The sequence below is a fragment of the Panthera tigris genome, chromosome F3 (assembly GCF_018350195.1).
Source record: "Panthera tigris isolate Pti1 chromosome F3, P.tigris_Pti1_mat1.1, whole genome shotgun sequence".
NCBI classification, from domain to species: Eukaryota; Metazoa; Chordata; class Mammalia; order Carnivora; family Felidae; genus Panthera; species Panthera tigris.
Window position 1 is genome coordinate 13,953,283 of NC_056678.1, and position 26,098 is coordinate 13,979,380.

The 26,098-nt window shown below is 42.3% G+C and overlaps 1 protein-coding gene across 1 annotated transcript; it reads left to right on the forward strand.

Moving 5' to 3' along the window:
- Nucleotides 1–1,332: 1,332 nt before the first annotated feature.
- Nucleotides 1,333–25,973, forward strand: FMO1 (flavin containing dimethylaniline monoxygenase 1). The gene is made up of 8 exons (XM_042976683.1): nt 1,333–1,464; nt 9,927–10,115; nt 13,367–13,529; nt 18,182–18,324; nt 20,565–20,764; nt 21,616–21,971; nt 22,489–22,561; nt 25,061–25,973. The coding sequence occupies exons 1-8, from the start codon at nt 1,333–1,335 to the stop codon at nt 25,401–25,403; spliced, it is 1,599 nt and encodes a 532-aa protein (XP_042832617.1). The 3' UTR covers nt 25,404–25,973.
- Nucleotides 25,974–26,098: the final 125 nt, after the last annotated feature.

The following is a 26,098-nucleotide window of genomic DNA, read 5'->3' on the forward strand; positions in this document are numbered from 1 at the left end:
GAACTGGCCAAAACGTATAGGAATTAAAAGAGCAGAAACTTACTAATGGGAAAGGCAGAGGAGGACACCAATTTTGGGAAATGGTTTTATAGTTATAATAGCTTATATTTATTAAGCATTTGTTACATGCCAGGAACAGTTCTAAATCATCTGACGTGTTGACTCCCTTGATTCTCACCAAACACTACAAGGAAACTACCACTATTTCCTCAATTTTTATGATGCACAGAGGGGTTAAATAACTTGCCCAAGATCACACTGGCAGAACTGAGCTTTAACCCAGGCAATCTGGTCCAGAGCCTGGTTGCTTAACCAATACACTATATTGCCTCTCAGCATTCTTGCATGGCCTGGGGACAGATGACCCTCCGCCTGTGCCAGTGGGGACAGGGCCATGTTCCCTGAGCTGCATCAGTATCTGAAGGGGAGAGGAGGGATGAATGTCCACACAAAGCCTCGCACCCTCACCCTTCCACTGGCAGCCATCCACTGGCCGCAGATAGGAGAAGGATGGGCAACCGAGCTAGGACCCTGCAGTATGCCAGGGGCTGGGACTCTCCCAGGGCTGCCGTGGCACCTGCAGTGGCCACAGGTCTTGGCTTCCAGTCCCAACTCCGCTCCACCACTGCCATGTGGCCTTGTCTCATGCCACCACGCTAATCTGACCTCCAGTTTCATGTTTATTTAAAAAACATGTTAGGGGCACCTGGGTGGCCAGTCAGTTAAGCTTCCAACTATCGATTTCAGCTCAGGTCATGATCTCACGACTTGTGAGATCGAGCCCCACATCGGGCTCTGCACTGACACTTGGGATTCTCTCTCTCTCTCCTTTCCCTGCTTGTGTGCTCAGCTTGCATTCTCTCTCTCTCTCTCTCTCTCTCTCTCTCTCTCTCTCTCTCAAAATACATACATACACTTAAAAAACAAAACGTTTGACCAGGTGATTCTTTCTGGTCTACTACTCTACGCCATTCTGGGACCCATGAAGGGAGGCCGGAGGCAGCAGCCCCATCCTGAATGCAAAACTCTCCACGAGAGGGTCTAATTTCAGCCACTCTGCCAGAAGCCACAGTCTTGGCAACAAATGTGCTAACATCAGGCACGAGCTCCGAGTGTAGGCGCAGGGACTTACGAGCACAGGGTTAAACCAGGGACCTGAACATTTCTCTTTTTGCACTCACAACACCAGAGGCCAGCCACAGAGGGATCAAATGGAGCAAATTTCTTAACCTCCCCGGTTCTTTTTCCTGGTTGGCTAGAGCAGCCAAGCTGGGGTGGGGCTTTCACTTGTGAATAAAAGGCTCAGTTTTGCTTTCCCCTGCACCAGGGAACATGGCCAAGCGAGTTGCGATTGTGGGAGCCGGGGTCAGTGGCCTGGCCTCCATCAAGTGCTGCCTGGAGGAAGGCCTGGAGCCCACATGCTTTGAGAGGAGTGACGACCTCGGGGGGCTGTGGAGGTTCACCGTAAGTAGGGGTCTCAGCAGCTGTGCGATGTGTCTAATGGATAAGGCTCGACGGTGTGAAAGCATTTCTCCCAAGGCTGCTCTGGGGCGGGGGGATGAGTTAGAAGCATCTGCTGAACAGGGGCCAGGAGGGTTAATGAAATTGTTAAAAGAAAGAAGCAGGACACAGCCTGAGCTTGGGTGGGGAGTGTGGAAGCAACCCTACAAACTTTATCTACAGCCAAGAGGAAGGAAGATGCCCACAAAGGGTGGGAGAGAATGCAGTGGCTGGGACAGCCAGGAAAGCCCGGAACAAGGGGAGCAGGAGCCGGGGGGGGGGGGGGGGGTGAAGTGAGGCCAGAGGCTGTAGTGTTTGGGGCAAGCATATGAACCCAGCAGCGCAGGGATGCTGGCCTCCACCTGCTGGGCAGAACTGCTCACCTTCTTTTTTCCCCAGTCCTGCTGCCCCTGACGTGAAACAGCGCAGGGCTCGCTGGATGATGAGTTCTACACTCAAGGTGCTGCTGTCCAAGCAATGCCAATCTATGCCAAGAACAACCAGAAGTAAAGAATGTGAGTTAGGAGCCTTTTTTCCCTGAGGCAAAGAAAGTAATATCCTCAAGTCTCAGCAGGGCTACCGTCCAGACTGGAGAGGAGAACGGGGTGAGGAAGGAGAAGAGGGGACTCTACAGCCCACCCTTGACTGGCCTGGGCCAAAGGGGATCGCAGGGGCACTGCTGGGGCCACTGAAACCCTTTGAGTCCTGTGGCTGGGCAGGGAAGCATTTGCATTAGAGTTCCCAAGCCTCCTCCTGGCCCTCCTTCTCTAGAGCTTTAAACATGCTGATGAGAAAGCTGTCGGGAATAGTGAAAAGGAGCAAGGTGTCAGACGTCCGGGCCTCAGAGCCCATAAGGGGCTAAGAGAAAGATGCGGCACTCCTCTACCCTAGAAGAATGGAATTTGGAACTGGAATAAAAGATTTCCTAACTCTGTGAGCAAAGCTCCCCAGAGGCCAAGGCTGCTGGTTAGTTGCAGTTCTCCTAGCATAGGTCCGCTTGGCCCACATAAAGAACTGCAGGTGTTGAAATGTGACCCTCGATACATAGAAACCTCTTCCGAAGGCACTAAGTGAAAGAGCACATCTGTTCCCATGTTTCAAAGTGCATACTTTCCATTAGGACAGCAGAAACCTAACACCCCTGCTGTACCTCTCCCCTCCCGTGCCCACTGAAGACCTTGCTAGTCAAGCATGATACACTTCCCCTGATAAGCCTCAGAATCCTTCTTAACACATACTCCAGATAAATAGGATTAATCTATCACAGCTGGGAGTTGGCTTGCAAGATGAAAGTTCCCAGTTAAAAGGATAGATAGCAGAATTTCAGTCAAAGCAAAGGTGAGTCCAGAAAGAAAAAAAAAAAAAAAGCCCAGAGACCTGAGGATGCTGGACAAAAAAAAAAAAAAAATGCACTTTATATAGGTCACAGACACTTAATTATTCACATGTAAAAATCACTGATCTAAGAATCAAGAGAAATGAGTTCCAGATCCAGCTGTGCCCAACTGGTCGTGTGACTTGGGCAGGTCAAACACCTATGCATGAGCACCGTGGGGGACACAGAAATGAGAATAATACATCAAACCCCCAGGCTGCTGCCGGGGTAATGAGAAGAGAGTAGGATCCTACAAATTAGACACAGTGCTGTGGGTATTTAAATGAGGTCAGGATTGTATCCACTGGAGGAAAGTCAGGGAAGGCTTCATGGGGGAGACGGTGTGCGATGGAAAGATTTCAACAGGCAGACGAGACTGAGTGGGAGATTACAGGGAGGAAACCAGTAAAGAAAAGGTACTGAGCAGGCTTGGAAAATAAAAATAGCTCATTGGTGTACGTGGCATGCGTAAGAAATAATGGGAGGGGATGAGGGTGGCTGAATTTTCTGGCAAGGTATTATTTAGAAAGCAATCGATAATGAGGAACGCAATAAAGGAGGTACTTTTTATTAGTGTATCGATTTGCTTATGTTGGCATGATGGGAAGACCCAGACATGTTTACAGGCAAAGAGAAGCTACCTGGACAGGGGAGGTAGGGGGGTGGGGGGGACTATTGATTACTTGAGCCCAAACTAGAACAAGATCCTACAGACAAGGGAAGGAGTGTCGTTGTAGGTCCAGCAGAAGGGTTTGCCTCGGAAAGGTGGAGAGGCCTCGATTCCATCAGGAAAATACGGCCTCTGTGGAGGATAAAGGAGTGGGAGTGGGGAAGGGAGGAGGGAAGTAAGAAAAATAGAAGTCAGGGAAACCTATCTCGAAGCACATGATAGGGCACCGAAAGGATGGCAAAGAGGATAATACAGCAGAAGTAGCCCAAGTAACAAGTCCTTCCAGCCCCACTGCTTTCTGTCTTCAATGAGAACACAGAACCAATTTGAAATATAGATAAAAGCTCAGGGACTGGGAGCCAGGAAAACCACCCCACCTTCATTCAGCAGCCCTCTCTTGACACAGTGGCCTCTTGAGATAACTGTACCACCTTGAGATTTCTCAAAAGCCTGAGAGAAAATCCCTAAACTAAGGTGCCCTTAAAGGGACCTTTCAGCTCCAACATGCTATGAGCCTTCTGAGTCTTTCTAGAGGCATCCCACTCTCCTCCTACCTCAGCGCACGTGCACATCCGCACACAGGCTTGGTTACAGGGTGTCTCTGTCTCTGCACTCAAAGCAAGTGGCCAACTCAAAACTTGCAGATTAAAGTGTCTGCTCCAGGGTGCTGGACTCTTGATTTCTGCTCAGGTCAGGATCCCAGGGTCGTGGGACTGAGCCCCATGTCAGGCTCCACACTTAGCATGGAGCCTGCTTGGGATTCTTTGTCTCTCTTCCTCTGCCCCTCTCCCCTGCTCTGTCTCTCTAAAATATGAATAAATAAATAAATAAATAAATAAATAATAAAATTTTACAATGAAAAAAATAAAGTGCTCGACCAAGGGCTGTGCTTACCAGAAAGCCCATAGGGGATCCTTAGTACCCCTTCTGGGCATCGGGGATCACCGGGCAAAAATGGACAAGCCATCTGCAGAAACCCAAGAAAACACATATGGAGACTGCCTCCATTTCCAAATAGGGAGACACCCCCAAAGATTATAGAGATTAGAAACCACTGTGCTTAATTTGACACTCAGACACCCATGACTCTGGCCTCTTCCAGCTACCATAGCCTCAAGCAAAGAGGAAACAAAGGTTGCAATGGAAAAGAAATGGCATCATTCCTTGGGGTGGGAGAGAGGTGGTGATCTTTAATAAGAAATAAATTGGTAATAATTGGGATACGTTGGTAAAGAGCCCACTTCTGTCCACTAACTCAAGTGGGGGCAAGCGAGATTTATGGAAAGTCTATCTTACAACCAATTCTCTTAGGCTCCTAAGAGGGAAGGGAGGCTTAGGGCAGTAACACCATAGGTTGATTACTTCAATTATAAAGTAACATTGAAATAAAATGTGAGGAATTGTCCCATCACTCAAAATGAATTTTACTCAGAGAATTTTAGTATAGGAAGGGATCTTAAGGGATAGCCTTCCTATAGAACCACACTGACATTATCTAGAGGAAATTATACTATACTGGTAGAAACACATTCGGCTTCATCCTTCACATCCCTGAAACATATTCCAGGGCCTACTAACGCTCCCAGAATGATGTTCTGGCCTCCAGTGAGACTCCAACTCTCGCTAGGGAGAGGAGGAGACAAAGAAAAACGGATTCTGGCTGCTCAAAGGAGAGGAAAAGAAGGCAGTAATTGTTCTTGGAGAGCAAGAGGTATGAATGTCCTGTACAGAGAGAATGTCTCTATTTAGGAGTGACTTTTATTATCATTTTACATTTATTTTTAATATGAGACAGGAGAGACATCTGAACTGTCAAAGCTTTCTTCCCATCACCTATTATCCTCTCTGAAGGACACAAAGCTTCAGAAAGTAAATCTCCATAATAATCATGGAGGAATAATATGAGTAACAGTTAACATTTATTGAGAGCTTAGCAGACACTATCCTAAACACATTACAGCTATCGTTTCAGTTTATCCTAGGGGATATACACTATTATTATAATACCTATTTATAGCTGAGGAAACTGACTCGATTTCAGCATAGGTCATGATCTCAAGGTTTGGGAGTTTCAGTTTGAGCCCCCCCCCCCACTCCTCCCGGTTCTGCACTGACAGTGGGGAGCCTGCTTAGGATTCTCTTTCTCCATCTCTCTCTGCCCCTCCCCTGCTTCTGTGCGTGCTTTCTCTCTCTTTCTGTCTTTCTCTCTCTCTCTTTCTCAAAAATAAATAAACTTTAAAAAAGAAAATTCCCAAGATTACCCAGATAAAACTGTAGAGCTTGAAGATGAACCTAGGCAGTCTGGGTCTGGGTCTGTGCTGTCGAGAACTGTCCTTCATGCATTTCCAGAGTCTGGCTCAAGAATGAGAGCATGTAAATTCTGGACGGTTCAGGGAGTCCCACCCAAGTGTCTTAGCAGATGACTGTGACCTTTCCAGTCATTACATTGCAGGACCAAAGTAGACCGGGAAGCCAGAACCGCTCAGTGCATGCTCTATCTTTCTAGGAGGAACAATCAGTGGGAAGAAAGAAAAGACCAAAGAGTTGGTCTTGGATTCCGCCCTAAGGGCTAAGTTTCCCTCTAAACTATAGAGCCTCCTTGGCTAACATCTGTGATACATTGTTTCAAGATAGGCCTCAGGTTTTCCGGGAAGACTCTCTTCTCCCTGCCTTTACAATTATCTCCCAGAGTTTTACAAAACAGCAGTTTTTTCTATTTATATTTCTTTGTTCACCTGTTCGAAGGTCCCCTTAATACGTGGTTCCTGGCTTATGCGACTCCACTGAGCCCCATTACTCTCTGCTGTTTAAATGTGCCATTCCAACATACGGAAAAAATTTTTGAGCCATTTTTATGGAAATCTTTACAACATGTATTATGCACATCTCTTCCCCTATTAAAACAGTATATATTCCTAACTTACCCTTTTATTATTGTTAACTAGAAATTGCCAGTATTAACCAAGTATGATTCACTATGTGATGTTTTCAGATGCTAGAGAAAAGTGAGGGAGCTTTGGCCTAATTGACCCCAAAACATTCATAACTGATGTTTCTCTTATTGTAGTATAGCTTCTTCCCCAGCTGTTTGCTCTCACTGCTCCACATTACATCTCTTTATAGCTGTTCCTATTCTCTTTTTTTCCTGTAACCCAGAGGAAGCATCACTTTTAATTAAATAAAACCAACACTAAATTTTGTTCTAATAGCTGGCTTCAACTTTAAAGCTCTGCTATTCAATAAAGTAGCCACTGTCTGCATGTAACTATGGAATTGGTTCATATTGGAATTGGTTCACTAAAAACTTGAATTTTTTATTTCACTTAATTGTAATTAATTTTAATTTTAAAACCAATACTCAGTTCCGTTACTGGAGTGTTTTTAAGCATATTTGCTAACAGTTTGGGTATGTGAATCCCCTTTTTCCAATAAAAATTTGGCATTTGAATTGAGAAGTATAAAATATACACTAAGGGGCACCTGGGCAGCTCAGGTGAGTTGAGTATCTGACTATTGATTTTAGCTCAGGTCATGATCCCAGGGTTGTGGGAATGAGTCCTGCATAGAGAGCTCCACACTGAGCTTGGAGCCTGCTTGTGGTTCTCTCTCTCTCTCTCTCTCTCTCTCTCTCTCTCTCTCTCTCTCTCTCTGTCTCTCTCTCTCTCTCCCTCTCCCTCCCATGGCCTCTCTCCCCTGCTCATGCTCTCTCTCTCTCTCTAAAAATAACAAATCTTTTAAATGAATTCTTTAAAAAGAGAAAAATAAATTTTTAAACAAATAAATAAAATATACACTGATATTTGAAAGACTTGCTATGAGTAAAAGAATGTAATCTACTTCATTAGTAATATTTATAGTGATTACGTGTTGAAAGTATAAAATTTGACATATGTTGAGTTAAATAAAATATACTGTTAAAATTAATTTCACTGGCTCTTTCTACCTTTTTAAATATGACTGCCAGAAAATTTTAAAGAGCATAAGTGGCCTCCACCAAATTCCACTTTGGTAGGACTGCTCCAAAGTGTTGTTACTCAAAGTATGGTCTGTGCCCAACAGCATCTGCAGGGGAATTTGTTAGAAATACAGAATCTCAAGTTCACCCAGACCTACTGAATCAGCATCTACATGCGAGTAAGATTCCCCAGGTGATTCTTTTTTTTTTTTTTTAATGTTTATTTATTTATTTTGAGAGAGAAAGAGAGAGGGGGAGAAGAGGAAGAGACAGAGAATCCCAAGCAGGCTCTCACAAGCCATGAGATCATGACCTGAGCCAAAATCAAGAGTCGGGCACTTAACCAACTGAGCCACCCAGGTGCCCCCAGTTATCTTTCAATGAAAGAAAATAATGACAAATTTTATGCACTTCTGGCTAACAGTTTTCAAACTAACCTTAAAACATCAGTGATCCATGACTCGCACACAGTTCGAACCCCAGGCCACTCATCACACGAGTTAAGGCAACACTGAGACTGATCTAAGTCCCATTCAACACATAGAAGTCCACGTGCTTGGATATTGAGCAATGGTGAAGTATTGCTAGTAAAGTTTCCAGATGCTTACTCTCAATTCCTGTACTTGTCATAGAGGATTAACAAAGAATCCAGTTCCATATTGCTCGCCGAGCAATACGTCTTTGAGCAACAGTGCTTTAGATCTGCCTGCAGAATAAAAGATCAGGATTTAAATAGTCATCTTTCTCAGAAGCCTTTAGATTCCAGGTTTCTAGATTTATGCTGTATAAATGAGACTGGCAGAGCTGAGGCCCCAGACAAACAAGATACAGCTTGCTCCTTAGTTGATGAGATCAGTAACATTAATTCAAACCACAAAGACATGTTTATAAGTTTATTCTCTGTGCTCACTATACCTTTCCCTTTGAGGGAACGAAGTGAGCCCTTCTCCATAGGGGAGGCTTACATTCGTCTTTCCACTTGTTCACACAAACAAAATAATTTTTGCTTCACAGAGGACAAAAAAAAAAAAAAAAAGAACTGTAGATATCCAAAATGGTAAATAATATTAAAATACTAAGGACCACATTCCCATTAAAATCAGAACAATCCTCCATAATACATTCAAAACACAGAGGCAATGTATATTAAAGACTGAATATACCAAAAGTGCTTATTACTCAACCTGGTTGTAGTTGTCTGAGACACTGACATGTGCTAGTTATTCATGTCAAAACTAGGAGTGGGAAATTAGCGTTTCACTAAGTGCACAGTTGTCCATTCTGAAAACCTTTGACGTGCTTCTTCTCCCAAGTCCTAAATCCAAACAAATTCCCTATGCTGCGCATTCTGACTTACTGCTACCTCACAAATCTCGCCTCTCTGTGGCAACCGCCATTGCCTCTGCTCGGGCTGCCATTAGCAATCAAGTGGATTTGTGTTTTAGGCTCTTCACTGGCCTCCTTCCTTCTTTTCCAGACTTCCTATTTCTTTTGTAGAACTGGAATTATCTTTCCAAAATTTAATATGAATCACTTCCACATAAAAACTCAGAAGACTGCCATAACCTTCCTATAAAATGCAAATTCCTTAACTTTAGATGCAGAGTCCTTCAATAATCTGAACCCTCTTCTCCGTGATTCTTTCAACAATACCCTGGGAAACCAAACTACCTAGCGATTGTCCATCATCCAGATAGTACTTCTGGCTCTGGTCTATTTCCATATTTTCCTACATTTTGAAGTGATGCCATATCAATCTGGACAAGGGAGTTCATCCTGGGTTTATTTGTTAACATGTAGTGAATGAAATAGTAATTCTGATCATAAAATTAAGTATTCAGTGTTCACCCTATCTCAAGTGCAGGGTAACAAATCCCATTAGGAAGGGTTACCTTGGGGGACTCCTGGGAGGGCTCAGTCGGTTAAGCGACCGACCCTCAATTTTGGCTCAGGTCCTGATCTCATGGTTCATGAGTTCCAGCCCCACCTCAGGCTCTGTGCTGACAGCACAGAACCTGCTTGAGATTCTGTCTCTCCCTCTCTCCTCTCTCTGCCCCTCTTCCCATCTCAAAATAAATAAATAAACTTAAAAACAAACAAAAAAAGAAATGTCAATCTTGGAGTGCCTGGGTGGCTCAGTTGGTTAAGCATCCTACTCTTGATCTCAGCTCAGGTCCTGATCTCAGGGTCATGAGTTCAAGCTCCATGCTTTAAATTAAAGAAAAAAGAAGAAAAAGAAAGAAAGAAAGAAAGAAAGAAAGAAAGAAAGAAAGAAAGAAAGAAAGAAAGAAAAGGAAATAAAAAGATAAAGGGTAACCTTAATCTTTGTCAATATTTGAAATGTCTAAAAATCAATATCCATTTCATGCGTGTGCACACACATGCACAAATGCAAACACACTCATGTGCGTGTACCGTTTGTACAGGAACATGTTGAAGAAGGAAGAGCCAGCCTCTACAGGTCTGTGGTTTCCAACAGCTGCAAGGAGATGTCTTGTTACTCAGACTTTCCTTTCCCAGAAGATTATCCAAACTATGTGCCAAATTCTCAATTCCTGGAATATCTCAAAATGTATGCAAACCGGTTCAACCTTCTGAAACACATTCAGTTCAAGGTAAGACACAAAACATGAGTTAGTAGTCAGGAAGTATTTCCTACCAATTTCCTATTTCTCTCCATAGCCTAGCCCTTGGCTCTGCAGATGAGATCGTGAACTGGCGAGATTGTTGACAGCTGGCTGGATTCCTTTTCCCCTTGTACTCATACCCACCCACCCCCGCCGCCTTAAGTAAATCTGGAGGTGGAAATGGGTACTTTCAGTAAGGATTCACATGAATAAATTTTTAGTTTGCAATAATTTCACCCAAGTACCCAAAGGGACCTAAAAATATCAGGCCACATTCTCAGCTCGGAACAAATGCACATAGTGACACCGATGACTTCTACCCATACCTAGGCACTCTCCTCTGGACTATCCCTCTATAGGAATAAGCATGTGCAGGGGCCCACACATAAGAGAACCCCACGATCTGAAGGAAATCTTTTCTAGATATCCTTGGGAATAGAAAGATCTTTGAATATTGTTCTTTATAGAGGCCTTACCACCTCCCTTCCCATTTCCAAGAACAGAGACAGGAAGAAGGTAGAAGGATGGGGACAAATAGATCTTCTTTTTTTCCCCTCTCCAAGAAACATGAAAAATCCACATGTTTTCTTTCTCCTCTCTTCCCCTCTCCCTACTACAGATGGGGATAATAAGGAATTCCTAGGGAATTGAAAACAACATGAATGACCAACACTAGTAGCAAATAAGATTCATATTCACAACCTTAAAAGCACTGATAAAAATGAAACCATATCTTGAAGAGATATCTACACCACCATGTTCACTGCAGCATTATTTTCAATAGTCAAGACATGGAAACAACCTAAGTGTCCATCGATGGGCACATGCATAAAGAACGCATAAGGGAAATGTGGCACACACATACACACATACTGGAATGTTATTCAGCCACAAAAAAAGAAGGAAATCCTGCCACTTGCAACAACATGGGTGGACCTATAGGGTATTATACTAAGTGAAATAAGTCAGACAAAGACACAGACTGTAGGATCTCACTTGTATGTGAAATCTAAAAAAAAAAAAAAAAAAATTAACTCATATAAACAGAACAGATTGGTGGTTACCAGAGGTGAAGAGTAGGGACTGGGGAAATGGGTTAAGGTTCTCTAAAGGTACAGACTTCCAGTTGTAAGGTAAATCCGTTCCAGGAATATAATGCACAGCATGCTGAATATAGTTAACTCTATTGTGTTGTATATTTGTAAGTTGCTAAGAGAGTAGATCTTACGAGTTGTCATCACAAGACAAAAAATTATAACTATGTGAGGTGATGGATGTGAGCTAAACTTATTGTTTATTATAATTATTTTGCAGTATATACATATATCAGATCATTATGTCGTATACCTTAAACTTATACAATGTTATATGCCAATTATATCTCAAAAAAACTGGATAAAAATTTTTTAAAAAACTTCTAAAGAGTATTTTACCCCACTCCCATATCTTTCAAGGGACACAGTAAAATTGAAACAGTACCATAGTGAATGGGCATAACCCACAGAAGTAGTTTTAATGCATCAGAGCTCCTGAATCTGAAGCATTTTCTTTACTAGGTGCTGCTCCCAGCCTGCTTTAAAATAATTGAAAAAAATTTTTTAATGTTTTATTATTTATTTTTAAGAGAGAGAGAGAGTACAAGAAGAGGAGGGGCAGAGAGACAGGGAGACACAGAATCCAAAGCACGCTCCAGGCTCTGAGCTGTCAGCCCAGAGCCTGACGCAGGGTTCGAACTCACGAACTGCAAGATCATGACCTGAGCCGAAGTTGGATGCTGACTTGACTGGGTGAGCCACCCAGGCCCACCTTGAAAAACTTTAAAGCTAGATGTTCACCAAAGTTTTAAGAGAGTACACACAAGCAGCTATTTATAAGAGATTTCTTTCCTCTCTGTGCATTCCAAGTTTTTAATTAGAAACATTTCTTATTTTTAAGTTGAAAGTAAATTCTACTTTGAAATTAATTTTTAATTAACTGAAAATTTATATTTAAAAAAAGGAAGAGTTACTAATACAAATGTTGAAATCCAATAAGCACTTCAAATATTATAAACCAAATTGTGAACCCATGAGGTAAGACTTGAGACACCTGTCTTCTCTGAAAACTTAAAAGGAAAGAAAAGCAGCAAAGTCTCTTGGCCAGTGGAGCATTTATGCTTTTAAACTTGACTTGGGGGGCCGCTGGGTGGCTAAGGTGGTTAAGCATCTGACTCTTGATTTCGGCTCAGATCATGACCTTATGGTTTGTGAAATCAAGCCCCACATCGGGCTCTGCACAGACAGCGCGGAGCTTGCTTGGGATTCTCTCTCCCTCTCTTTCTGCCCCTCCCCTGCGCACACTGTCTCTCTCTGAGTCTCTCAAAATAAATAAACTATAAATAAATAAGTAAATTAATAAATTTGTCTTGTAAATTTATTTTATATATTTTCTGAATCAGAACCTAGCATGCATAAACATATACATACTCTATTGAAACAAAAAATAGACTGACATGTGGACCACTCCCAGAACATTCAGGCCATCAAGTTAGTACTTATCAATAGCTATCAAGATCTGGGAAAACGTCAACAACATATTCTACAGGAACTTTCATAAGGTAAGATACTTGAGACCAAATTCATATTTCCAATTTATATCATCCATGTTTTTATTAAAGCACAGCTTTATGAGAGATAGACGTAACAGAAAAAAAAAAATGAAAAAGACTTCAGAAGACCGCGATGCTTGGTTCTATCACTTACTATGAGAATTTGAACAAATCACTCAAAATTTTTGGATCACATCACTTCTCTTAAGTAACCCTGTACAACTCTTAGAATACATCCATCCAGGGGTGCCTGAGTGGCTCAGTCAGTTGAGCATCCAACTTCAGCTCAGGCGGTGATCTCACGGTTGGTGAATTCAAGCCCCACATCCAGCTCTCTGCTGTCAGGGTGGAGCCCGCTTTGGGTCCTCTGTGCCCCTTTCTCTCTGCCCCTCCCCCACTCATATTCTCTCCCTCTCTCTCTCTCCCTCTCTCAATCTCTCTCTCTCTCAAAAATAAATATTTTTTAAAAAGAATACATCCATCCAGAAAATTATGGTTAATCTGATAACTTGATTCTATTTCTAAGTTTATGCTTATTGATTATGTTTAGCCTATGCTCTAGAACATTTGAAATGTCAACTGGTATGTCGGCCAGCAAGCCCTTACTAGCAGCTTGACAACAATTAATTGTGACTATGACTCTTTTTTTCAGACTAAAGTCTGCAGTGTAACAAAATGCCCAGATTTTACTGTCACTGGCCAATGGGAGGTGGTCACTCAGCATGAAGGAAAGCAAGGGTCTGCCATCTTTGATGCCGTCATGGTCTGCACTGGTTTTCTTACTGACCCATATTTGCCACTGGACTCTTTCCCAGGTACGGTTTTCTGAACCTGACCTTAATTCGTCTCGTGGGAGCCATCCCAATACTGGCTTGGTCCGGGAATGAATTTCTATGGTTCTTCCATTAAAGAGTTAAAGTTGTAAGGTAACGGGGATCTTTTCTAACCAGCATTTCTGGCCAGTTTTTGACTTTCATTTGTTCCAAACAATTTATAAGTGCCAAGGAGGGGAACAAATTACTTGCAAGCAGTTTTATGCTTCACTGGGGTTCAATGTCCCTCCTTAAGCGATGGGCAACACTCAGAAAGTCTTCTAAGACACTGGATGCTTACAAAGTTGTTAGCCTCAGCAGTAGCACGCAACCAAAGCTGAGTTTAGAGGCCACAAAGGTCGATCAGTGAATAAATTTTTAAAAAAAGTAGTGCGATTTTTGTTCGTTTGTTCCATAGAGGTTTAGCTAGATCAGATGTTTATTTTTTTTATTTATTTTATTTATTTATTTATTTTTTTAATATATGAAATTTACTGTCAAATTGGTTTCCATACAACACCCAGTGCTCATCCCAAAAGGTGCCCTCCTCAATACCCATCACCCACCCTACCCTCCCTCCCACCCCCCTAGATCAGACGTTTATAGCACTGGGTCAGTAGTCAACAGAGAAAAGAATCTTAGAAGGCAAGTTAAGTCATCTTTGAGTCCCAGTTTCCTTATCTGGTTTTTGCAAATATGATTCATGTTAATCTATGTCAAATTTCCATTGGAGTACAATGCAGAGGGAATAAAAAACACAATGATTTGGTTTATTTTATCCACAGTAAGTTTTCAAGAAGTTAAAACTTTAGGAAATTTTTCTCTTCATCATCTAAATATGACTTGGAGTGATCTCAAGTCTCGTCTTACGATAAACTCACACACCTCCCATGCCCCAAGAGCTTATGCAAGTCCGGCCAAGTTAGGATGAAGCACATCCTGAAAACTGCCGTGGAATTGAATCTTGAATCAAAAAGCCCCAAGTCCACGATATAAGGAACTATTCCCCAACACCCCTGAGAGAGGATCAATAGCCACCCCACAAGACAACCCAATCCTTTCTCGGCTCTTGTCCACAGAGAAAATCCCTAAGTAGGCAAGCCCCTCCAAACTCCTAGGAGGGAGTGCCTGGTACTAGATCACCCTAAGAATCCAGAAAGTTCCGTGACAAAGAGAATACGCTGAATTTATTTGGCACCAATAGCGCCAAATTACACAAAGTGCTAAAAATACAGGGGTGGATATGACAACATGTAGCCTGTCTGGAAGGAATGAAAAGAGTTTTATAGGAGTCCAGCAGAGGAATCACAGTCTACACATGACCTGCAAATGATACAAATGCTTATTTTACAACAACTCACGTACATCCATTGGTGCTGGGTCTGCCCTCCAGACGTCATTCAAGTCAGGTCAGATTAGGATAAGGTGTACCCAGAAAGCAGCTGAACCAGTGTCCTCAATTTGAATAGGATGGCTTGAGACCCAGGAGGTACAGATTCTAGGCTACACAGCTAACAAGCTATACAACCTTGGGCCTTCCGGTTAACCTTTCTAAGCCTCTGGGGTTTTGCCCATAAATTGACCACCTTATCCAACAGCATACACCACAAATCAAGCAAACAGAGCTCTATGGGACTTGCAGACCTTTTCAATATCTCACCGGCTACTACCAATTGGCCATTTGAAATCCCTGGGTAGGTAACCATTAAGGAGCTTTTGAGTTCCAAGGTTTTGTGACATTAGACTTGAAAAAGAGTCCTCGAAATCTCACAAACTCTCTCTCTGCCTCACAACAGACTTACTTAGTCTGTACATAATTCCTGGGGTCATCATTAACTATTAGAAAAATTCAGATTTACTGAAGACATTTGAAAAGATGTGTCTGGAGGTACATTGTTCTTGTTTGTTTGTTTGTTTGTTTGTTTTGAGAGAGAGTGAGAGCACAAGCAGGGAAGGGGCAGCGAGAGACAGAGAATCCGAAGCAGGCTCCACGCCATCAGCGCAGAACCTGACGTGGGACTTGATCCCGCAAACCATGAGATCATGACCTGAGCCAAAATCAAGAGTCAGACGCTCAACAGACTGAGTCACTGAGGCACCCCTGGAGGCACATTGTCTGGAGTCAATTCCAAAGATGTTCCAAAAAGTCTTAGTAAAAATAATAGGTATCACAGAATAAATGTACAACCTCCCAAAATAACTACTTGTAATCAATCATTCAGATATATACACTCTGGTGTGTTTACTAACACAACCACATTCACCTAAAAAAAGTGCCTGCTCTATCCTCCTGTGATAAAAGGGGGGAAAATATTAGTGTGATAGGTGACTCAGACACAGTCTCATTTTTGTTCACTTCTGATCCAAAAGACCCTAATCTGGAGAAAAATCTAAGGTAATTTAGCATCCAGGGATAATAATTCTATGATTCTCCTTAAACTTGCCTAGCTCTCCCTTGTCAGCCATTCTCTGATCTGTGATGAGTCCTGTCTGAATTAATATTTGAACTTGGCTGCATGATTATTAAATTCTAAGTGCTCGGGATTGTGGTGGGTTTTAACTGAGATTCATGTCAGATTTCTAATGTTTCAAGGTGAACTAAGGGTGAACCAAACCTTGATAAGGCTATTTGCCACAAGCATCGATATTTATCCCCTGAGAATCTAGGTGTCTTATCACTTTTTCTGGGAAAAAAAAAAAAGGTTCTTTGTACAGCACCTCTTAACTTTTTGTATTATGCAACCCTGAGAGTATTTTCCAAAACTCTCCATTCACATTTAATGTTTCAGTGAGACATTTGGCATCAACTGCCTGAGATATCCTTTCTGAGTAGAACAGTAGAGCTAACCCCAGCGTGGCAAACATGATCCCTTTTTCTCAGAGCCAACTCTTGCTGCCTCAGCAAACTCAGTCTGCGTTATAGTCGGTCACCAAGGTGAGCTATCAGTGAACTTCCCCAGCCAACACGGATCTTTTCGAATAGGAACCACATTTTGTTTATCTTATTTCTCTAATATCAACTTAGCCCAGGTCCAAGCACATTGATGCCAAAAACAGTTTGCTGAAAAGAGTGGAGGCGCTGACTCATAGTTCCCTTTAACTTCTCTGCTCTTGCTCCTTGCTTGGGAGAAGCTCCAGATAGTCAAATATTAGTAAATAGAACAAACTAATTCTATCACTGATTTCCATCTACTTTAAAATTGGTAATGATGGCTTGGGAATGCAAGCTGGTGCAGCCACTCTGGAAAACAGTATGGAGGTTCTTCAAAAAACTAAAAACAGAACTACCCTACGACCCAGCAATGGCACTGCTAGGCATTTATCCATGGGATACAGGTGTGCTGTTTCGAAGGGACACATGCACCCCCATGTTTATAGCAGCACTATCAACAGTAGCCAAAGTATGGAAAGAGCCCAAATGTCCATCGATGGATGAATGGATAAAGAGGATGTGGTGTATACACACATACACACACACACACACACACACACACACACACACACAATGGAGGATTCCTCAGCAATCAAAAAGAATGAAATCTTGCCATTTGCAACTACGTGGATGGAACTAGAGGGGATTATGCTAAGTGAAATTAGTCAGTCAGAGAAAGACAAAAGTCATATGACTTCACTCATATGAGGACTTTCAGAGACAAAACAGATGAACATAAGGGAAGGGAAACAAAAATAATACAAAAACAGGGAGGGGGACAAGACAGAAGAGACTCATAAATATGGAGAACAAACAGAGGGTTACTGGAGGGGTTGTGGGAGGGGGGATGGGCTAAATGGGTCAGGGGCACTAAGGAATGTACTCCTGAAATCACTGTTGCACTATATGCTAACTAATTTGGATGTAAATTTTAAAAAATTAAAAATTAAATTAAAAAAATAAATAGGGGCGCCTGGGTGGCTCAGTTGGTTAAGCCTCTGACTTCAGCTCAGGTCATGATCTCACAATTCATGAGTTCAAGCCCCGTGTCAGGCTCTGTGCTGACGGCTTAGAGCCTGGAGCCTGCTTTGGATTCTGTGTCTCCTCTCTCTGCCCCTCCCCTGCTCATGCTCTGTCTCTCTCTGTCTTAAAAATAAATTAAAAAAAAAAAAAATAAATAAATAAATAAATAAATAAAATTGGTAATAATGGCTTAATTAATCTTTATGCCATGATATTTCAACTTAGTAGCAAATAAACCCAGAGGCCTATCTAGTGAGATGGAATAAGTACCTCCATTAAATAAATAATCACTCATTTCTGTGTCTTACAAAGTCATGTATTCACATTTTGGATTTTCTTAAAATTGAGCATGCTATTAAAAACAACCAAAATAATCCATCAAAAGGATATTATTTTTTTTAATTTTTTACGGTTATTTATTTTTGAGAGAAAGACAGAGACAGAGCACGAGTAGGGGAGGGGCAGAAAGAGAGGGAGACACAGAATCTGAAGGAGGCTCCAGGCTCTGAGCGGTCAGCACAGAGCCTAACGTGGGGCTCGAACCCACGAACAGTGAGATCGTGACCTGAGCCAAAGTCAAATGCTCAACCGACTGAGCCACCCAGGCGCCCCAATCAAAGGGATATTATTAATGGAGCAATACATATGTTTCGTTTACTGATCCTATAAAATTCTTCATTTGACTTTTTTTTTTCTATAGGTATAAATACCTTTAAAGGCCAGTACTTTCATAGCCGACAGTATAAATACCCAAATATATTTAAGGACAAGAGAGTCCTTGTGATTGGAATGGGGAATTCGGGCACAGACATTGCTGTGGAGGCCAGCCACCTGGCAGAAAAGGTACCCTGATGTTACCTAATGAAAAACTGTAGCTTAAGATGCATGCCTCAGCCAAACAGTGACAAAAGACGAAAGTAATAAAAATGCCTAAAATACACACACATACAAAAAAAAAAGATTTTTTAATTTTATTTTTTTAATGTTTGTTTGTTTATTTATTTATTTGAGAGAGAGAGCGAGCAGGGGAGGGGCAGAGAGAGAGGGAGAGAGAGTCTCTGTGCTGTTAGCAGAGGAGGCAGATCTGAGAAAGCACAGGCCATGCTTAATCACTTTGTGAAACAACAGAAGCTAGAAAAGCTATTCTGGCTCCTCAATCCTGCCAAAATGTACGGGGAAACTCTTTTCACGAAAATAATAAAGTAAAATAAAATAAAAGCAACAAAAGCGAAAATAATGATAATAATAAATTGCAGATGGATTAGCCCTGCTTTATAGAGTTCTCCTTAATCTGGTTCAAATGTGCCATTTCAACTTTATCTCCCACTACTCTGAGCCTTTTCCAATTCCTGTGTTTTTCCCCTTTGCTCATACCACACCCCTCCCTTCAGTGCTCTTTTCCCCTTTATTACAATCCACTTGTACCTCCCCAGCTATGTTGCCCCAACACAGTGATCTCTCCCTAGTAAAGTTTATGTAATAATTGTAATTAACGTTCCTCAGCTGGCACTTGTTAAAAACAAATACATATTAGTTGTTTGTTTCTGATGTGCCAAACGTTGTGCCAGGCACAGCGGGAATCACGGAAAAATACAATAAAAACAAGATTTCTGGGCACCTGGGCGGCTCAGTCAATTAAACATCTGACTTTGGCTCAGGTCATGATCTCAAGGTTCCTGAGTTTGAGTCCCGCATTGGGTGAGTGTGAGTCCCACTTCTCTCTCTCTCTCTCTCTCTCTCTCTCTCTCTCCCTCCCTCTCTCCCTCTCTCTTTTCCTCTCTCTCTGCCCCTCACTCACTTGAGCCCTCTCTCTCAAAAAAAAAAAAAAAAAAAAAGCAAGATTTCTGCCATAATGGAGCATAGAGTTGAGGCGGACACAGATGCCAACTAAATAAGTATAAATAATTAGGTCATGGATACCTGGATGGCTCAATCGGTTAAGTGTCCAACTCTTGATTTCAACTCAGGTCACGATCTCATGGTTTGTGAGTTCAAGCCCCATGTCGGGCTTAACACTGACAGTGCAGACCCTGCTTAGGATTCTCTCTCTTTCCCTCCCTCTTTCTCTGCCCCTCTACCGCTTGTGCTCACACTTGGGTTGTGCACTCTCTCTCTCTTGTTCTTGCTCTATAAATAAATAAATGAATGAATGAATGCATGAGTGAGGAGTGCCTGGCCGGCTCAATCAGTAGAGCATGCAACTCTTGATCTTGGGGTTGTAGGCTCAAGATGCATGTTGGATACAGAGATTACTTAAAAATAAAATCTTTAAAAATAATAATGCAAGAGTAAAAATAGCTATGAAGGAAAAGGATTGGGAATGTGATTTTGATATTCCCTTCGGGAGCTTTCAAAAAACGGATTGATTGGTTGATTTGGAGAGACTTCGCAGTTTGGTGGAGACATCCTGAGAGAAGAGAAAGGAGGTCCTGAAATAAAAATTAACACAGTCCCATCCACTCCGACCCCCACAGGAGACATGTGGGTAGCATATTCTATTTCCATTCATATTATTTCTATCTCTCTTATCATGTGGAAATTTCCAACTCAGTCAGCTGGTGAACTCAAACAGCTAACCTGTTAAAAAAAAAAAAAAAAGTGTTTTTAAAGGAATTCACCAAAACCAACTGTGTTACTGAAATGTATTGTCAGTTCAAACAGTGGTTTCTATTGAAACTCTTTATAGACAAGATTCACCTGCTGCCACACCTTGTTCTTATGACCTACAATTACCAGCATGCAAAACTGTACCCACCCGCTCGCTGCTTTTTCACGCGAGACTTTGAGCTCGCCCTGGGTTGCCACAGTAGCTCACTCACTGAGGTGTCTGGCACTGTGTCTCGCAGATAATAAGTGCTCAGTTATATGTTCGAAGGCACTTTAATACTCTAAGTGCCCAAACCGTTATCTCAAATGAATAACTTTACCACGGGAGCCAGAGGAGCCAAAACCATCTTGTGGAGGATGTATTTCGAGGGAGGGAGACTTTCGGGCGCTATTCCAATGATGAGACCTCTTGACTCTCTGGCGAAGCCAGCCGGGCTCACTGTGTCAAACTGAGTGGCTTCTTTGACTGCTTCCAGGTGTTCCTCAGCACCACCGGCGGGGCGTGGGTGATCAGTCGAGTCTTCGACTCAGGGTACCCGTGGGACATGGTGTTCACGACTCGGTTTCAGAACATGTTCAGAAATTCTCTCCCAACTCCGATTGTGAACTGGCTGCTGGCGAGAAAGATGAACAGCTGGTTCCATCATGCAAATTACGGCTTGGTACCGGAAGACAGGTAAACGGCGGGTATCTGCTGAGGGCTGTGAGGAAGGAGGAGGCTCTGTGCCTCCACTGGCACAGCCAAACCAGGCAGCAGCACATCATATCGACCGAACGTGAAGGAAAACTTCATCCCAGTGTATTTCCTAATAGCTAGCTATTTTGAGTTCTTGGTAAGTGAAACTAGGTATTGCATCTTGTCAACAACCCTTTTTTAAAGTCTTACTTAATCTTCTTTTTACTGTGGGCGAACCGAGGCTTGGCAAAGTTCAGCCACTTGCCCAAGCTCATGTAGTGGTAAGTGAGCTCTATGACCTAGGCAGGTTACGTGGCCCTCAGCTGCAGCGCTCGAAAGACAATGACTTGTCTACGACTCTTTTGGTAGAAGCAACACGCTTGGCTTGTTTCCCTGTGTGGGAAGAATCAAATGTTGTAGTGGCCCCTGCCCATCTCTCCAGCAGCAGTGCCTTCTTGCCCTTGTCAAGACGACCTTGACCTCAGTCTGTACTTAACTCAGTCTGTGTCTGAGTTACAGCCTACAATTTACCCCATTAAGAAGAACAGACGGTTTTACTTTCTCATTGAGTCAGTACAAGGATACTCCATTCCCGGGGTTGGCATCGTAGCCCAGAGATCTCGTCTGATCTTCCTCCAGGTTCCACTCTGGACCAAAGTGGATCAGGTGTACCCAAGCCACCACTGAGGGCACACAGCTCCCTACCGAGTGCCACTTCTCCCAAGACTGGCACCTCCTGCCTGGCCAAGGGGAGAGTCCCAGAATGAGGAAGGGAAGGGAAGGGAAGGAGGTGGAAGGGCCAGCCACACTGGTCACCGGCACATCTCTTCCCTGCCCATGTTTCTCTTTAGGACACAGCTGAGAGAGCCTGTGCTAAATGATGAACTCCCAGGCCGTATCATCACTGGGAAAGTGCTCATCAAGCCAAGCATAAAAGAGGTGAAGGAAAACTCTGTCGTATTTAACAACACCCCAAAGGAAGAGCCCATTGATATCATTGTCTTTGCCACTGGATACACCTTTGCTTTCCCCTTCCTTGATGAGTCCGTAGTGAAAGTCGAAAATGGCCAGGCATCACTGTACAAGTACATCTTCCCTGCACATCTGCCAAAGCCAACCCTGGCTGTTATTGGCCTCATCAAACCCTTGGGCTCCATCATACCCACTGGAGAGACCCAAGCACGATGGGTTGTTCGAGTCCTAAAAGGTACGTGCATGAGAAATTTCAGGGCATATGTTTTCTGTTTACTATGTTATTTTGGATACCAGAAATTTTGAGAGCGTCCCCAGCTCCTATCTCAAACAACAGAATCTTTAAAAGCAGGATTCATTCTATTCTTCATGGAATTACACTCAGAATGAATTTGAGCCATTACCAGCACAAAAGATAAATCGGGGGTCAAAAAAATACAAGTTGTGTCTGTCTGTTGTTTTCACTGAATTAACCGGTTCAATTAAAGTATAAAACTTCAGTCAAGTGACAGAATTCAGTTCTGAGGTTATGTTGTATCAGATAACTAGTGAGATGACCAGATGCTTGTAACTTTTCAGCTGGTAGCATTATTACCAAAAACTTACCATCAACCCTGTAGGCAGCTAATATTTTTGGGAGGAGAACAGATGAGTCGCTGGGTACCAGGAATAAAGATAAGCAGTAATAAAACATCTTCACCCACTAAGCAAGCAGGCCTGAAGTTAAACTGCCTTTTTTGTTTGTTTCACAGGTATAAATAAGTTACCACCGCAAAGTGTCATGATTGAGGAAGTCAATGCAAGAAAAGAAAACAAACCCAGTGGGTAAGTTAACTTAGTTAACTCCTTATGCATCCTTTTGAATCATGACTCAAATTGGTAAAACAATAGCAGAGAGACATGAGGCAGCGCCTGAGATTTAGAGGGGGGGAAAAACTAGCATAGCCTGTTAAGGAGAGTGGGGAGAAGGGGAACTGAAAAGTTTAAAGGTCCCAAAATCGTCACTTCAGACCATAATTATCTAGCGCCACATGGAGTCTGGATTCTAAACCAAATACAATTAACTCCCATCTACCAGATACATTATTCCACGCCTTTTTCATAATCAGCAGGCAAAGAGTTGTGTTTATCCCCTCTGATGCTAGAAGGGTCTGTTTATTCATTCATTCAACCAATCTGTATTCAACTCTATTGTTTTATTTAGATTCTACTCTAGTCAGGATTCTGCAAACTATGTCCTGCAGGTCAAATCTGCCGACCACTTGAACTTTTATGTTTTTTAAGAGTTGGAATAAAAGAATATTTTGTGATATGTGAAAATTATGAAATTTATTGTTTTAAAATTTTTTTGTTTACTTATTTTTTGAGAGAGAGTGAGCATGAGCAGGGGAGGGGCAGAGAGAGAGGGAGACACAGAATCCAAAGCAGGCTCCAGGCTCTGAACCACCAGCACAATGCCCCACATGGGGCTTGAACTCACGAACCATGAGATCATGACCCGAGCCGAAGTCAGACGCTTAACCAACTGAGCCACCTAGGTGCCTCATATGAAATTTAAATCACAGTAGCCATACATAAAATTTCATGAGAACCTAACCACACTCATTCATGTACATATTTACATGTAGCTGCTTTTGAGTTGTTGAGATAGAGACCATAACATGGCCCTCAAAGCCTAAAGTACTTACCATCTGACCTTTTGCCAGAATAAGTTTGTTGACCCTGTTCCCTAGAGAAGTTTCCACTTGTTCTCTGCTCTCTGGCTCACACTCAAGGACCAGGGATTACAGAAGGGAAGCAGCAGAAAAGAAAGGAGTGTCGGCCTCCCCCCCCCCACCCCACCGACTCTCATCCTCACTCCTAACCCAACTAAAACATCTCTGGTTTTGTTTACTGTTAGTCTGTTTTGGGCTTTAATATAAATTATCACTTGAAAAATGCTTTCTGATACCAAAAGAAAGTTTTTAAATCACTGCATTTAGGGGCGCCTGGGTGGCTCAGTCGGTTAAGCGTCCGACTTCAGCTCGGGTCATGATCTCGCGATTCGTGAATTCAAGCCCCGCGTCAGGCTTTGTGCTGATGGCTCAGAGCCTGGAGCCTGTTTCAGATTCTGTGTCTCCCTCTCTCTCTGACCCTCCCCCGTTCATGCTCTGTCTCTCTCTGTCTCAAAAATAAATAAACATTAAACAATTTTAAAAAAATAATAATAAATCACTGCATTTAAACATTTTTATCACTGGGGCACATGGGTGGCTCAGTCGGTTGAGTGTCCAACTTCAACTCATGGTCTATGGGTTTGAGCCCTGCTTTAGGCTCTGTGCTGATGGCTCAGAGCCTAGAACCTGCTTTGGAATCTGTGTCTTCCTCTCTTTCTGCTCCTCCCCCAGTCATGGTCTGCCTCTGTCTCTCTCAAAAATAAACAAACATTAAAAAATAATTTTTATTTTTTTATTATTTTTATCACTTCTCTAATTTAAATATATTTCCAAACTTCATGTTGAGCTATCCTTGTCAAAGTGCTAAATCCCAAAATAACAAAAAACATTTTAGATGCCTCTTTTTCACCCTCAACCTGGAATGTGATTTGATCTCCATTATGGAATTGTGCTATAACATAGATAATTAATTAGAGCTGCACAGTGGAAAAGCTTCTTGTCACATAGGTCAGCTGGTGATTTTAGGACCAACACCAGCATTACAGGAAATTCCACCTTATTGATTCTTGCGGACTTTACATTATATAAATCTAGCAATAACTGAGTTTTAGAAAAATTTAGGAATAGTGAAATTATGTAAATAAATTTTTTTCTAGAAATTCCTAAATATTTGACAAAAGAAGCAGAAAAATACTAGATGCATTTTAAGCATTTGGAGCACCATATGCATAGAGTATCTTGTCAAGGAGCTCATCTTGTATTAAAAAAAAAAATGCAATGAAACCATTAGACAGCTATGGGCTTGGAGAGAATAATACAAAAACCATTTCAGGGGTGCCTAGGTGGCTCAATCAGTTGAGATCTGACTCGTGATTTCGGCTCAGGTCATGATCCCAGGTTCATAGCATCGAGCCCCACATCGGGCTCTGTGCTGAGCATGGAGCCTGCTTGGGATTCTCTCTCTCTCCCCCCCCCTCTGCCCCTCTCCCCGGCTCCTCTCTCTCTCTGTCTCTGTCTCTGTCTCTCTCTCAAATAAAAAAGAAAAGCAAAAGAGAACATTTCAAATTTTCTAGCATCATTGTTTACTTTTGGCACGTTGACTTGCTCTGGGTTATCATTATTTTATCTTTGTGTCTTTCTCTTTATCCCCCATTTTCCTTTTATAAAGGTTTGGCTTGTGTTACTGCAAAGCTTTACAAGCAGATTATATCACATACATAGATGAACTCCTGACCTACATCAATGCAAAACCCAACCTATTCTCTATGCTCCTGACGGACCCACGCCTGGGCTTGACCATCTTCTTCGGCCCATCCACACCATACCAGTTCCGCTTGACCGGCCCGGGGAAATGGGAAGGAGCCAGAAATGCCATCTTGACCCAGTGGGATCGAACATTCAAAGTCACCAAAACTCGAAGTGTACAAGAATCCCCATCTCCCTTTGCAAGCTTACTTAAACTCTTAAGCCTTCTGGCTTTGCTTATGGCCATTTTCCTAATTTTCCTATAAATAAAAGATTACCCAAATGGCTCGTCAGATGCACACTGTAGATTTACAGTGCTCTGTTCTGCCATTGACACAACATTGCATTCACAGTCATAAGCCATGTGCAAGTGGTGAAAGCCACTTCCTGTCCCCTCCTGCCGGTCTTCCTGGGCCTCTCACGGCTCCACCTACTTCCAGTGCTAGAGGCAGATAACCAAGATTTCTGTGCCTTTGAAGGCTGCTGGAAGGTTCCAGGTTCATTTTACAAGAGAGAGCTATTAAAGACAGCCCTCTGAGCCTTCCTATATCTTTCTCATATAAACTATTTTCACGGGCCTCAACTAAAACTCCCTACTTCATAAAAGATTTGGTTGTACTAAAATAATCCTCTTGTGATATCAGATGATTAAAAATAAAAAGAAAGGAAAAAAAAACAACAAAACTGATTGTTTCAAGTGGTCTTTTAACCTCTTTTTTACAAGTTGGGGTAAAGGTAGGGGGAAAGAGATAAGGGGATGAGGTGTCTATTCATAAAGACCATAAAAGAATTGGGGGTTCAGTAAACTCACTGGAATGTTTCTAAAAGAATGTAAAGAAGGTAGAGAAAAACAAATACCATACGATTTCACTTATATATAGAATCTAAAAAACAAAATAAAGAACAAACAAAACAGCAACAAAATCCAGAAACAGACTCACTCATAAATACAGGTGGTTGC